The 15329-nt window shown below is 45.4% G+C and overlaps 2 protein-coding genes across 2 annotated transcripts; both read left to right on the top strand.

Annotated features, from left to right (window-relative positions):
- The first annotated feature begins 493 nt into the window (after positions 1–493).
- Positions 494–1162, top strand: LOC117615022. The gene has a single exon (XM_034343988.1). The coding sequence runs from the start codon at positions 494–496 to the stop codon at positions 1160–1162; it is 669 nt and encodes a 222-aa protein (XP_034199879.1).
- Positions 1163–11901: 10739 nt separating this feature from the next.
- Positions 11902–14643, top strand: LOC117621088 (chitinase-like protein 1). The gene is made up of 3 exons (XM_034351372.1): positions 11902–12492; positions 13316–13475; positions 13853–14643. The coding sequence occupies exons 1-3, from the start codon at positions 12105–12107 to the stop codon at positions 14268–14270; spliced, it is 966 nt and encodes a 321-aa protein (XP_034207263.1). The 5' UTR covers positions 11902–12104; the 3' UTR covers positions 14271–14643.
- The last annotated feature ends 686 nt before the right edge of the window (positions 14644–15329 follow it).

Raw genomic sequence — 15329 nt, 5'->3', positions numbered from 1 at the left:
TCAGCTCGCGGACAAGTCGCAAGCATCTGCAAGCCACACTCAGAGCAGACGAAGTTTTCCTTCCATATTGAATTTAAGGACCAACGTGCGCAACAAGCTAGGCCCAAGACCTGACATCCACGCTCGCCTGGGCCAGCAGGAAAACGTTCATGAAGGGCTAGGCTCCTAGGGAGGTCAACTTGATGGCCATCGAGACGAGGATCGAGAAGAAAGGCGATCTGCTGCTCGCTCGCAGAGAAACATTCGCGAAAGGATAGGCCCCCAAGGAGGTCAACTCGACAATCATCACAATGAGGATCGTGAAGAAAGGCGCTCTGCTACTCGCTCTCGAAGAACCAATTCTCGTCGCCCAACTACTGGAAATCCCTCACAAGCGCAGTCCACCAACACTCCGCCTAGATAGCGCAACCGAGATGGTCGACCCTCGCAAGCCAATGAGGAAGTCAATCAGCATCATCTAAATGGCGAAGATCATCAACGGGACCGACTAGCCATGCGTGCAGAAGACGTTGAGAAGCTTGTGAATAACCGACTTCGAGACTTAAAGATTGGCGGAAATTTCGAAGATGCACTACGCATTGAGGTAGACCGAGCAAACTCCTCACCTTTCACAGTCAAAATTGAGCAGGCTGCCCCTCCGAAACGATTCTCAACGCCCTCTTTTACATGCTTCAAAGGCGATTCCGACCCCGAAAGTCATCTGAAGCATTTCAAGAGCCTTATGATCCTCTACAAAGCTGAAGACGCGTTAATGTGCAAGGTGTTTGCAATGACTTTGCGAGGAGCAGCTCAGGATTGGTTCCATACCCTGCCATCCGGGGCGATCAACAGCTTCAAGGAGCTTACTTACGTCTTCACTAAAGAATACACTTCTTATCGGACGATCAAGAAGAACCCCGACCATCTGTTCAACCTGCGCAAGAAGGCCGAGGAATCCCTTCGAGATTACATCAAGAGGTTCAAAGCAGAAAAGGCCAACATCGTAGGGTGCGATGACCAAATCGCATCCTCCGCATTCAAGAAAGGTCTTCCAGCAGAACATGACTTATACCGCGAGCTGACTATCACTCTCAGCCAGACTCTGGCAGAGGTCTTAGCGACCGCAGAACCCTATGCACTCTGGGATGACGATCGAATCGCTGCGAAGAAGTCCACTGAGTAGGAAGATCGACCGGCTAAGCGGGCAGAACAAAGATGCGACAGGCTTGGCAGCAGGGACAAAGACAAAGGCAGGCCACGCCCACAAAGAGAGGCCACGACGAAAGAGAACTACACCAAGTTCTCTATCCCCATACACCAAATTTTGGCCCAAGTGAAGGACAAACCTTGGGTAAAAAGACCTTCACCCTTGAAAGGAGATCCGGACAAGAGGGATACCAGAAAATATTGTGCCTTCCATGCGACACATGGGCACAATACGAATAACTGCTTTGCTTGGAAAGCGCATCTCGAAGAACTCGTGAGAGAAGGTCATTGCACGGAGTTCATCGCGAAGCAGGCCATCCAGCAAATAGAAGACCGCGATACCGCCAAGGAGCCACCCCAGAAGGTCATAAGGATTAACACAATCCTAGCCGACTCCGAGGAGTCCGGACTGACCAACAAAGAAAAGAAGAGGAAGATCAAACAGGCTACTATGATCTCCCAAGTCTCAACTAGCCTCTCACTGGCAGAAGACGATCCCGTGATCGGCTTCCAAAAAAAAAGACTTAATCGGCCTTGATCTACCACACAATGACGCCCTTGTCATCAGCATTCAAATCGCTCAGGCCATGGTCGACCGAGTCCATGCAGATGAGGGAAGTGCAGCCAACATCCTACAATTGGCAGTCATCCAACAGATGGGCTTAGAGGCAAAGATCAATAAATCAGCCAAGTCGCTGACTGGTTTCAATGGCGCAACAACAGTTACCGTGGGCACGATAGATCTCGACGTCTACTCTCCACCTGTAATCAGCTCGCAAACGTTCATGGTCATTGATGAAGTATCACCCTACAATGGCATTCTAGGCCGACCATGGATCGGCAAGATCAATGCCATCACCTCCGCCACACATCAGAAGATTCGTTACCCAGTTCCTGGGGGCGGTATCAGCCAGATCAACAGCGATCAGACAATGGCGAGGAAATGCTCAGCTCAAGGGCTGAAAAAAGGCAAGCAAACACAGTTCCTCCCTGTGAATCAGGCATATCTAAAGGGAGTAGAACAAGCAGAGGAAAAAGCAGATCCCGTTTCTGACGGCCGAGCAGACCAGAAAGAAAAGGGAATAGCTACTCCCCAATAGCAATCAAAGAATCAGGACCAAGTCGAGGGAATCCGTCCGGAGGTCTCTCCTGAAGAAGGATGGAAGCCCGAAGAGGACGCCGAGCTAGTACCCCTTGATCCTGACAAGCCAGAGAGAAAAGCGCGGATCGGCTCCCGCCTAAGCCATGAGGAAAAGATAGAGCTTGCAGCCTTCCTCCGGAACAACAAAGACGTATTTGCATGGTCGCCATCTGACATGCCTGGCATCGATCCCCAGATCATCTGCCATCGCCTACACGTCAACCCAGCCATCAAACCTGTAGCGCAGAAGAGACGCAACTTCGCCCCCGAGCGGGTTGCTATCATTGAAGTCGAGATCGATAAGCTTCTAGCTGCTGGTTTCATTCAAGAAATCTCCTACGCAGAATGGCTGGCGAACGTTGTTCTAGTGGCAAAGAAAGATAAAGGTCTGTGGAGAGTGTGCGTCGACTACACCGACCTCAACAAGGCATGCCCTAAAGATAACTTTCCACTACCTAGAATTGATCAGCTCGTCGATTCAACTTCCGGCAACCAACTGCTAAGCTTCATGGACGCCTACTCCGGCTACAACCAAATCATGATGCATGAAGATGACAAGGCTAAAACCTCTTTCATCATCGAAAGAGGTACATACTGCTACAAAGTCATGCCCTTTGGGCTGAAGAACGCCGGAGCAACCTACCAAAGGCTGGTGAACAAAATTTTCAAGGAACAAATCGGCAAGACTATGGAGGTCTACGTAGACGACATGCTAGTCAAAGCTCCCGAGCGAGCAGACCACATCAAGAACCTTGCCGAGGCATTCAGCCTACTCCGAAAATACAACATGAAGTTGAACCCGAGCAAATGCACGTTTGGAGTCTCGTCCGGCCGATTCCTAGGATACTTAGTCACCCAAAGAGGAATTGAGGCACATCCAAATCAAATCAAGGCTATACTCAACATGAAGTCACCTGCCACAACAAAGGAGATACAAAGTCTAACAGGTAGGGCGGCAGCTCTCAACCGATTCCTCTCAAGATCTACCGACAAGTGCATGCCATTTTTTAAAGCCTTGAAGAAAGGACACAGGGACAAGTGGGATGATGAGTGCGAAGTAGCTTTTCAAAACTTGAAAACCTACCTCACTTCACCTCCCTTACTCTCAAAACCGATACCAGGCGAAGACTTGTACATCTACCTGGCGGTGTCCGACTCAGCTGTCAGCTCAGCTCTCATCCGAGAAGAGCTGGGGGCACAACATCCGGTATTCTACACTTCAAAAGCTCTCCTCGATGCAGAGACTCGCTATCCGAAAATGGAGAAGCTCATTTTTTCGCTTGTAGTTTCCGCGAGAAAACTAAGGCCCTACTACCAAGCACACCGGATAATTGTCATGACAGAATTTCCTTTGAGATCGATCCTCCACAGCCCCGACGCTTCTCAGCGACTCATGAAATGGGCTATCGAACTCAGTCAATACGACCTCCTCTACCGGCCGAAGACTGCTATAAAAGCCCAAGCTTTAGCAGATTTTGTTGTAGAGTTTACTCCGACAGCCGAAGAAGAGAAGATGGTCACGAAAAGCAAGGAAAAAGCAGACGACCCTTCCCCCACCGATTCAAACCTACCTAACGACATGTGGCAATTGCATGTAGACGGAGCATCAAATCACAAAGGAGCAGGGGCAGGCGTCGTCATAATCGCCCCAGACGGAACCTTGTTGGAACAAGCCATCACACTAGGCTTTTCTGCTTCAAACAACGAGGCAGAATATGAGGCATTGCTCGCAGGACTGCGCCTAGCAAAAGAACTGACGATCAAGAGATTAGCCATCTACTCAGACTCCCAGCTGATCACGAATCAAGCCTCAGGCGAGTACATGGCAAAGCATCCAAGAATGATCCAGTACCTCGACAAAGTCCAAGGACTTTTGAAAGAATTTCCTACTTTCACCATCCAACAAGTTCCACGGGCAGAGAACACTCATGCAGATGCGTTGGCAAGCCTAGGATCAGCGCTGGACACCCAGTTCAGACGCTCCATCCCAGTCGAACACCTTGATCGACCAAGCATCGAAGAAATAGAGCCAATCGACTCAATGCAGATCGATGAAGACCCCAGCTGGCAAGACCCCATCATCGACTACTTAGTGAATGGAAATCTGCCAATGGATAAGTCCGAAGCTAGGAAGGTCCAACAGAAAGCTCGAGATATCACAAGCAAGGCGACAAGCTCATTCGCAGATCATACTCCGGCCCTCATCTCACTTGCATAAAGTACCCTCAAACACTTGAGGTCCTCTGCAAAATTCATGACGGCGAGTGTGGCAACCACTCTGGGGGCAGGTCACTCGCCTAGAAGGCTCTAAACGTAGGCTATTTCTGGCCTACTATGCGCCACGACTCCACCGAATATGTCAAAAGATGTGATCGCTGCCAACGGTACAAACCAGTTCCTAATCTGCCTGCCGAAATCTACCATCTGCAGAACAGTCCGTGGCCTTTCATGCAATGGGCCATCGACTTAGTAGGCCCCATGCCAACGGCACCTGCCAAGAAAGAAATGATGATCGTCGCCACTGATTACTTTACTAAATGGATCGAGGCCGAAGCTCTATCCTCTACTAAAGAAGATGATGTGGAACGATTTATCTGGAGAAACATTATCTGCCGGTTTGGCTGCCCACAATCACTAGTTACCGACAATGGCTCACAATTCATCGGCAAGCAGATCACTGCCTTCTTCAAAAAGTATGGCATCAAGCAGCATCTATCTACCCCGAGATATCCTCAAGGCAGCGGCCAGGCCGAGGCATCCAATAAAATAATATTGGACTGTCTAAAGAAGAGATTAGAAGGCGCCGAAGGAAAATGGGTAGATGAGCTCCCTGGCGTACTATGGGCTTATCGCACCACCATGCGAAGATCAACTGGCGAAACCCCATTTTCCCTCGCCTATGGAACTGAAGCGATCATTCCTCCTCACATCACTGTCCCCTCTATAGGAATCGAAGTGGGCAGTATTGAGCAGAACTCCGAGCAGATGAGACTCAACCTTGACTTACTTGAAGGCAAGCGCGAGAAGGCCATTGTCCGAGTCGCCTCCTATCAACAGCGGTTGAAGTCTTACTACGACAAAAGAGCCAAGATCAGACAGTTTCAACCAGGCGACCTTGTGCTAAGAAAGGCGTTCATCACTGCACAAAGACAAGGATCTAAAAAGATGAAACCCAATTGGGAAGGCCCTTACATAATCAGCCGGTCCAGGGGCAAAGGAAGCTATACGCTTGACACCACGGAAGGGAAGGACATTCTGCGACAATGGAACGCCTACCACCTCCAAAGATACTATCCATGACGCTTCCTCCTACCTGCTTAGTCCCCAACAGACGACTGAGTACTGCACATTTCTGAAGAAGAGAAGCAACTACTGCAAATTCGAGAATGTGCCACAACGAAAGACAGTTGCCCATAAGTAGCGTCCTTCGGGAGATGCAGGGCGACAACTAAAAGCATCCTAAGGGAGGTATCCAGGTTCCTATCCGTTTCCTAAGGGGGGCAGGATAGCCAAACAGTTACCCATAAAAAGCGTCCTAAGGGAGACGCAGGGCAACGACCAGAAGCGTCCTTTGGGAGACGCAGCCTGCAAAATAGCGTCCTAAGGGAGATGCAGGGCACGCCAGGAGTTTCTTAAAAGGGGGTCCCCATGCTTCTTGAGGGAAAAATTCAGATTCCTATGCGTTTCCTAAAGGGGCCAAGATAGTCAAATAAGTTGTCCATAAAAAGCGTCCTAAGGGAGACACAGGGCGACGACCAAAAGTGTCCTTCGGGAGACGCAGCCCACAAAACAGCATCCTAGGGAGGTTGCAGGGTGCGCCAGGAATTTCCTAAGGGAGGTATCTAGGTTCCTATCCGTTTCCTAAGGAGGCAGGATAGCCAAATAGTTGCCCATAAAAAGCGTCCTAAGGGAGACGTAGGGCGACGACTAGAAGCGTCCTTCAGGAGACGCAGCCTGCAAAACAGTGTCCTAAGGGAGACGCAGGGCGCGCCAGGAGTTTCTTAAAAGGGGGTCACCATGCTTCCTGCGGGAAATATCCAGGTTCCTATCCGTTTCCTAAGGGGGGCAGGATAGTCAAATAAGTTGTCCATAAAAAGCGTCCTAAGGGAGACGCAGGGCGACAACCAAAAGCGTCCTTCGGGAGACGCAGCCCACAAAGCAGCATCCTAAGGCGGTTGAAGGGTGCGCCAGGAATTTCCTAAGGGAGGTATCCAGGTTCCTATCTGTTTCCTAAGGGGGTAGGATAGTCATATAGTTGTCCATAAGCAGCGTCCTAAGGGAGATGCAGGGCAACGACCAGAAGCGTGTTAAGCATTTTCTGGAAAAATGCATAATACGCTCGGAGTCCCTCAAGGGGGACCCTGTCTTTTGCCAAAATCCCAAGGGAAATACACAGCAAGACACTAACCGGTTACTCAAGCAGTTCACAAGACAATATGCAAATTGAAGTTGAAAAAATAAAGACTGAAATTTCCATAGCAAAGTGACCAACCGGCCAAGTTCAAACAAAAAGAAGATGGTCAAAACAAGACCAATTATTCTAAACAAAGAGCAGACTACAAAAGCTGAAAAGAAATAAAGAAGTCTTCGTCTACTCCGAAACGCCAGCAGGAGACCCCTGATCTGCAGCCTCTTCAGCGTCCACCTGATCAGCCACGCTCTCAGCAGCTCCACATGCATGATCTATGACGTCTGCCACCACCTCATCAGCTGCATCATCCTCTGCTCCATCCTTCTTCAGCTACTGCCTCTTCAGCCACCTGCTCTTCAGCCTTCAGTGTTCAGCCTCCTCACTTTGCACAGGGGGCAAGTCAGGATAGAGCATCTCGATGTCTTCATCTCCAATGGCATAGAAGGGATCATATCCAATTGTGCAGTCCAAGTAGCCCAACTTGTACGCATCCATGACAGCTTCGGACTTGGATTCTTCAGCAGACTTATGATAGGCGTGAAATCTAGCCAAAAGCTTGTCATAACTATGAGAGATATCGGCATTCTTGCGCTCAAAGGAGGAAATAAGCATCTTTTCAACTTGCCAAGTCAACAGCAAGAAGAGTTGAGCTCGGAATCCTTCTCAGTAAGGGAACTCTTCAGTTCAGATATCATCGCCAGTAAATCAGACATCTTCTTCTCGTAACGAGTCTGCTCGGTAAAAAGCTTGCTAGCCAGCTCAGCATTCTTCTTCTCCAACTCACTAAGCTGAGCAGAAGAGGGGGCAACAACAGACGAGTTCACAGCTGACAAGTTCCGAATTGTCTCAGCAGCAAAAACTACTCCTTTTTGAAGCATATGAAATGTTCCTTCCGTTTGTTTTTCCAAGGAAAGACTTGAAAAAGTACCAAGATCGCCAGCCTAACGGATTTGATCAACCAGGTCAGTACAAGCGGATGGACTTGATAGAAAGTGCGTCTTGAGCAGATCAGACACACCAATTTCCCCTGCAGGGCTAGACTTGTCCACCTTTGGATCAGCCTCTGACGTTGTAGAAGAACTCCATGCTCGGGCAGATGACTCTCTTGCTTTCCTAGCCTCTGCCAACCTAACTTCCAAAGGAATTGACAACGACGAATCAACTCCATGCTTGACTGCACGTGAGTCAACAGTTGGGTCATAGTGGTTGGACGGATAAGCAGACCTCCCACATCGACCTGCACTCTTCGACTTGTGCAAATGACCTGAACTTCAAAGAGGAAAATCTACATCTCTTTGCTTCTCAACGGGTGAGCTAGACCGTGCATGAACTACTTCGCAAAGCAGATCACGATCTCCAAACTCGTCAGCAATAGACTTAAGGGGAACATCCCTAATGTTGCGCATACCACCAATCTTCTTGCTATCTGCACCAACAAGATGTTTGACTCTGGCAGATGAAGCGGGAATAGCTCCTACTTGGGTCTTCTCGCAGAAGGGAGCCTTGGCTTCTTCCTTAATGGAGACATATTCCTTGCCCGTGAAGAAGTAGCTTGAGTTCTCGAAGACTTGACATCAGCCTTCCTTTTTTATGGGAGTTCAGGAGAGCACTCCTCTTCTTCAGCAGATAGATCATCAGAGTCTGGACCATTCTGCTTCCATCTCTCGACATTCTTGGTAGGGAGCAGACCACCATCTTCCTCCCGATACTCGCTCAACAGCCACCGCCACTCATGAAACCTTCGGGGGATGTTCAAAGCACGCGCGGACCTTATCCATGTCAAGCCCAAGCTCCAATTGCTTGCTGATGTCGCTCACTACAAGCAGAAGACAGAAGTTAGTCAGCCACACTTCAAGAAATTCAAATAAAAAGAACAGATAAAAAAAAACCTAACAAGACATACCATCGCAATAAGTGATGGGAACAAGTGGGCCGTCACCAACGTCGCCCTCCCACCGTCCGCTGACTTCCAACACATCGTCATGCCAAGCGTGATCTCCTTGACTAAGACTGTCAAATAGCTTGGCCTTGTAGATGCAAACTTGGGCATACTCCTCGAAGTGCCTCACTTCTAAAAAATGGAAGAACTCCCGCACCGTCAACTCCAGCATGAAGAAATGGCTCAAGTTTTCAAAACACATGACCACCCGGTAGACGTTCGGAGTACATTGACTAGAAGCACACCCCATGGTGCAGAACACCCCCTTGAAAAGCTTTGACATCGGGAATTTGAAGCCCAAGAAGAAGTAAAAGGGACGGAAGGTGATGATTCTGGCATTTGGATCATTCGCATCCACGCAAGGCACGTTGTCAGTCAAAGGCTTCACCAACTTGATATGCACGTCGTCAGGAATCACAGAAGAATAAGCAGCCTGCCACCTCTGGAAATGATCTTCATTCGTAACAAGGTGCAGGAGGTTGGCCACAAACCTCTTCTTTTACACTTCGGAACCTCCCCACAAATACAAAGGCACTTGAGAGCTTGGAGCCTTGCTACCGTCTCTGGAAGACACGGTTGGTCAACGAATAGCTGCAAGAAGAGAAGAAAATTCCACAAGTTAGAATCCTAAAAAAGCCAAAAAACAAAAAACAAAGGAAAAAAAGGACTGGCAGAAATATTTTAAAAAAAGTATTAAAAAAAAATGGCAACAAACAAAATAAAAAAAAAGGTGGCCCAGCTTGGGGCAGCCTAGCGCATCCTCTAGCTCGAGCCCATCTCGCCAGCGCGCATCCGGCCCAGATCCAAGCTCGACGCACCTCCAGCCCAGCATAAACAGCCTGTTTGCCCAGCGCAAGCCCACGACACGCAAGGCCCAACGCCTTCATGCCTTAGCTCTGAAGCCCAGCTCCTCCATCCTTTTGCCTTGGGCTTAGCTCCTCCATGCTCTTCCTTCGATCCCAGCACACTCAAGCACAGCTCCATTCTAGATTTTTGTCCACAGACCCACAAACTTGCAACTCATGCTGAACCACCTCCTTGCTGCCAAAAATTGAAAAAAATATATATATGCACATATATATTTTTACGAGCTCTACTTACTTTGGATGCACGGCAACTCCTCTCTTCAACAAGCAGTACAAATTCTCCAAGATCTTTTCTCAAGTCAGAAAGTAGAGAAGTTAAATTTGCGATGTGAGAAAGAGTGAAGAGAAGCCCAACCCGGATCAAGGAGGAATCACAAGCTCATTCCTAATGGGAATCCAACCCCAACTCCAACTACAGTCAAAAGCCTACACTAATTGAGAATCTGATTTGCGAAGGAGTCCAACTCACATACTAAAGCCCAGACACAGTTGGAGACCTCGAAAAAAATAATTTCATTTCCTACATGCCACACAAGCGCTGTGCAGAAGCTGGGGGCATTTGTGAGAGCAAATATTTTCGTCTCCAATCACAACACGCCACGTAGAAAAGAAGATTATCTCTTAAATTAATTAATTAAACCAGTTTATCGGGCTAATTAATTAATTGGGATAAATATCTTAATTAATATGATATTATCTTTATTTAAAGAGATAATATCATTAATTCAGATATTATCCCAATAAATAGAAGATAATATCATTTCATTCAGATATTATCTTCTTAAAAAGAGATAATATCATTAATTCAAATATTATCAAGTCCGGCTCGATCCCTATAAACTTGGGTAGAGAATAAACTCATCATATTCTCTACGAAACCCTAGCCTCGAGGCTCCTATAAATAGACGACCTTGTTCATCATTCAAGGTACATCTAAACCTACTCCTAACACCCGAGAAAAATACCCGAAGCTCTCTCTCCCTCTCCACTCTCCACTCTCCACTCTCCATACTTTCTCCACACGACTCTGGCCGCCCGGTTCATACCATACACAAACTCCGTACCCTTTGCTTAGCTATTGTTTTCCTACGAACATTCGAACTAACTTAGGCATCAGAGGGCCTTTGAGCAACACCCCCCGGGTGTGGTCTATTTACTCTAATCTTTTTTACAAGAATCGAGGAAGAGAGAGAAGGAAGATCGAAGGTTGAAGGATCTAGAAGCGAATATTCTCCCGCGAGATTATTTGCACAAATAGCTTTGATGCTGGTTGAAACCCACATATTGATGAATCAATCACTTTGATTTTGCCCAACAGGTTATCAATACTTCAATTCTTGTTCACTTGACTTTTTATTGAAAAGGAGAAGAATTGGTTTTGGTTTCCAACGCATGAGACTAATGTTAAGCATCTATTTAGTTTCTATTTATTTTATTTTATTTTTTAGATATATATAGGCTATAAAAAAATTTATGCCGCTATGTTATGGGCCCCGAGCTATGACCCTCGTCACCCTAGGCCAGGGTTTGCTTTGGTGATGAACCCTATATTAAATTGCAATAGGCTAATTATGGGACTCACATGCTGTAAGATCCCACATCAACCAACGGAGAGGGGGTGATGTGTCTTATATGTGCACACCCGCATCCATCTAGTACGAGGCCTTTTGGGAGCTCACTGGCTTCGGAGTCGTAGGAACTCCGAAGTTAAGCGAGTTGGGGGCCAGGGCAATCCCAGGATGGGTGATCCACTGGGAAGTTGCTCGTGAGTTCCAAGAAACAAAACCGTGAGGGCAGAGAGGGGGGTCCAAAGCGGACAATATCGTGCTACGGTGGAGCCAATCCTGAGGTGTGACACATGCCAATAAACTGAAATTATTGAACTATACCATTGCATGTAAAACTGCAGTTCAATTCAACAGATGCTAAAATAGTTCAAATTACATTAAACTATTGAACAACCATTCTAAATGCTCTTATTCACTTTCACTTCTCCAAATTCGATAAAGTCAACCATTGTAAATGCTCTTATTCATTTCCCTAAATTCAATGAAGTCAGTAAAAGGGCAACGGGTAGCATTTGCTTGTAGATTCTCTCATGTTTGAATTCCAATAAGTCGACCCATCCGATTGAACAAAAAAAAAGCCGGTAAAAGGGCTGGGTATCCGTTTGAGTCGACCCATCCCCATTTCTCTTCTATGGATCTGCCAAGTGTCAACAAGGGCAGTAAGGACACTTCACAACACTCCAGGCGCTGTCGGTGGAGCTTCGTGGGTCAGCCCCCTCCAACATTATTCCAGTCTGTTCTCTCTTTAAACCTCGAACACTTTCCCATCCCCCAATCCATCATCGGCCGTCCATTTCCATACCACCTGCTCGATATTTAACCCCACAGCACGCATCTACCCACAGCCCCGAAAACGACACCCCGTCAAACTCTTGCCTTACGACAGCCCAAAACACCAACAAACAAAAGCTCTTAACCTGCAAATTGCTCAGCAAAACCAGTCAGATCCCAAACTCTCCCATCAACCCATTTCAGCTCTCTCTCTCTAGCCGTCATGAAGATTTCCACTGCTGCATTGGCGGTGGCGGTGGTGCTGAGTGTTTTCTTAGGTGCCAGCAGCGACGGTGATATGCCGTCAACGACCCCGCGGGTGAAGACGGTGAGGGGGAAGAAGGTGTGTGACAGAGGGTGGGAGTGTAAAGGGTGGTCCCAGTACTGTTGCAATCTCACCATCTCTGATTTCTTCCAAACTTACCAGTTTGAGAATCTCTTCTCCAAAAGAAACACGCCGGTGGCGCATGCCGTTGGGTTTTGGGATTATCAGTCTTTTATTACTGCTTCTGCCCTCTTCCAGCCTCTTGGGTTCGGGACCACTGGTGGGAAGCTTATGCAGATGAAGGAGATCGCCGCCTTTCTTGGACACGTCGGCAGCAAAACCACTTGTAAGTCACCACTTCTGTTAAGTTCTGTGGTGTGTCAAGAATTTTGTATCGAATTGTTATGGTGGGTACTTGTCTTTAATTTGTTATGTTTTTGTTGGATGCTTAAAATGGTTGAATCAAATTTTGAATAGAATGGGCTGGGGTGATTTGATTGGATTTTGTTAAGTTTGAGTGAATTTGGTTTATGAAAAGTTTGTGTTTTCAGCAACTGTCAAGTCCTATCTTCATGGACATATAGTATATGGATGTGTATATATATATATATATATATATATATATCTATACATATGTAGATGGTTTAGGATAGAACTGTTATAGTGGGCAGCTGTTGTTATTTGTAATGCTTTTGTTGGATGCTTAAAATGGTTGAATCAAATGTTGAATTGAATTATGGGTTGTGTTTTTGCGGGTGAGGTTTGATTGGTTTTGATTGTGATTTGTTAAGTTTGAGTTAATTGGGTTTATGAACAATGTGGGTCTTGAGATTGAATTTCACTTAGAACATAGAAACAGGGATGTGAAGAACTAAAAGGGTTAGAAATTTTTATTTTTTACTTTTTTCATATGTTTAGATAGATCAGCTGAATAATTGGTCAATCAAATAAAGAATGAGAATTACAATGATAGTAAATATTAAAACTATGGGAAAAAAATGATTGATCACAAATACATATTGTTAAAACTTCATATTGTTGTGGATACAAAGTAGAACAGGCTTAATACAACTCTAGATTGGATAAGCTAGAATAAGCTTTTGCTGAAATTCACATATGCACACCATTGTTTTTATGGTTGATGACGGCGAGAGCAATGATTTTTCCAGGTGGTTATGGTGTGGCCACAGGAGGACCATTGGCCTGGGGACTTTGCTACAACAGGGAAATGAGTCCCATGCAGTCATACTGCGATGACTATTACAAATACACATACCCCTGCACTCCTGGAGCTGAATACTATGGTCGTGGTGCTTTGCCGATCTACTGGTTTGTATTCCTTTTGTTTTTATTTCATAATTAATCCACCCCCATAATTTGTTTATGTGAATTTCCTTTTATTATTTTTCCAAACTCTCTTTTACCTAATAACTTAACCAGAGGATATCAGTTGTCTTGTGGAGGAATAGAGCTGTCATAAAATGAGATTATTCATTGATATACTCAGAAGTAAATGATAGAGTTGTTTTGTAGGTCCGGCATGTTGTCTTCAATTTACATGTCAGTTTTTTGCATAGTCTAACTATTGCCACTTTTCTCTTTTCCTCAAATTTAGTGTCATACGAGAGTTGTAGATGATATGTTAGTTTATAATGAGCTCGTTGAGTAGACAATGTTTGTAAGTTTCTATTGGTGCTGCCATCCAGGAACTACAATTATGGTGCAGCTGGAGAAGCTTTGAAGGTTGATCTGTTGAACCATCCTGAATACATTGAGCAGAATGCCACTCTTGCTTTCCAGGCTGCAATATGGAGGTGGATGACTGCTATCAAGAAGTCACAACCCTCAGCGCACGATGCATTTGTTGGCAATTGGAAGCCCACCAAGAATGATACTTTGAGCAAGAGGTTTCCAGGATTTGGCGCTACAATGAATATTCTTTATGGCGATCAAATTTGTGGGCAGGGCGACATTGATGCCATGAACACCATTGTTTCCCATTACCAGTACTACCTTGACCTTATGGGTGTTGGACGAGAGGAGGCAGGGTCCCATGAAGTGCTAACTTGTGCCGAGCAGGTTGCATTTAACCCAACCAAGGCTGCTGTTACTGCATCTTCTTGAGCTCTATAGGGCCTTGGATTGCCTGCTTTATCACATCCATCTTCTTCTCTCATCAGCTAAGCAATTTAAAAAGAAAAAAAGAAAAAAAAAAAAAATCAAAACCCATCCGAGGGCAAGACTATCAATAAAAAGATGTCGAAGGTAGATGTTAATATGATTATTTTAATTTTTACGTGTGAAGATGCATATCTGTGGAAGTGTATGGTTTGCTGATTGATTTGTTGCCATACTTTGTTAAATTGCTATGTGAATTTTGAGATCCATTCGTTTCCAAGGTCGAAATGTGTGGTGGTGTAGTTTGTAATATGTAATATGTAATATATGAACCATTTTGTCGACCCGAATGTGTATGGACTTGTGAATTTGTATTTAATAGGCTTTTTATCATAAATAGTCCCTGAGGTTTGCGAAATTATCACCTTTCGTTCCTAACTATATTTTGTGACACTAATGACCCTTAAGTGTATTCACAATGGGCTCTCTAAACCACATTCTTAGACAAATTTTAGTGAGAAATTAGAAAAATACAATCCCAACCATACTCCCTATCTACCTCCTAAAATAGGGAGACTTCTAGGAACTCATAAATTTAAGGGGAGAGAAATGACTTTTAGTGGTTTTTTATAATTTAATGCTGCTTTGTTTTATGCATAGTTTAAACTTTTAATTAATCCTAACTAAGGAGTATGATTGGAGTTCAAATTTTATAGAGAACTCTTAAAATAACTTTTGTGTGTTTTTTACTAAATTTTAAATAAAAAATAGGGAGCATGATTTTAGATGATCTAAGGTTACCATTCACACATAAAAATGGTCCATACCGTTAGTTTTTGTCAATTTTTTTGTTAAATTGCTGACGTGGCACATGTGTGGAGCTCACACATTCAATGGTATAAAGCCACTTGGTTTTAAATAAAATATATTTTAATTAAATTTTTTAGGAAAAAAAAATAAAATCTGCAGAGCAGCTATCCCTTAACCAAGGCTTTGCCCTATTTGGATTCGGGCTTGAAGATGTAGAGCAGCTCAAAGTTGGACTAGCACTTGTCTCCAATGAGA

Source organism: Prunus dulcis, chromosome 1 (assembly GCF_902201215.1).
Source record: "Prunus dulcis chromosome 1, ALMONDv2, whole genome shotgun sequence".
In the NCBI taxonomy this organism is placed as follows: Eukaryota; Viridiplantae; Streptophyta; class Magnoliopsida; order Rosales; family Rosaceae; genus Prunus; species Prunus dulcis.
This window is presented reverse-complemented; position numbering and strand designations above follow the sequence as displayed.

Coding starts and splice junctions, on each gene's coding strand:
- LOC117615022 (XM_034343988.1), top strand. CDS start 494: ATGCGTGCAGAAGACGTTGAGAAGCTTGTGAATAACCGACTTCGAGAC.
- LOC117621088 (XM_034351372.1), top strand. CDS start 12,105: ATGAAGATTTCCACTGCTGCATTGGCGGTGGCGGTGGTGCTGAGTGTT. Junction 12,493..13,315: donor CGTCGGCAGCAAAACCACTT/GTAAGTCACCAC, acceptor TGATTTTTCCAG/GTGGTTATGGTGTGGCCACA. Junction 13,476..13,852: donor GGTGCTTTGCCGATCTACTG/GTTTGTATTCCT, acceptor GCTGCCATCCAG/GAACTACAATTATGGTGCAG.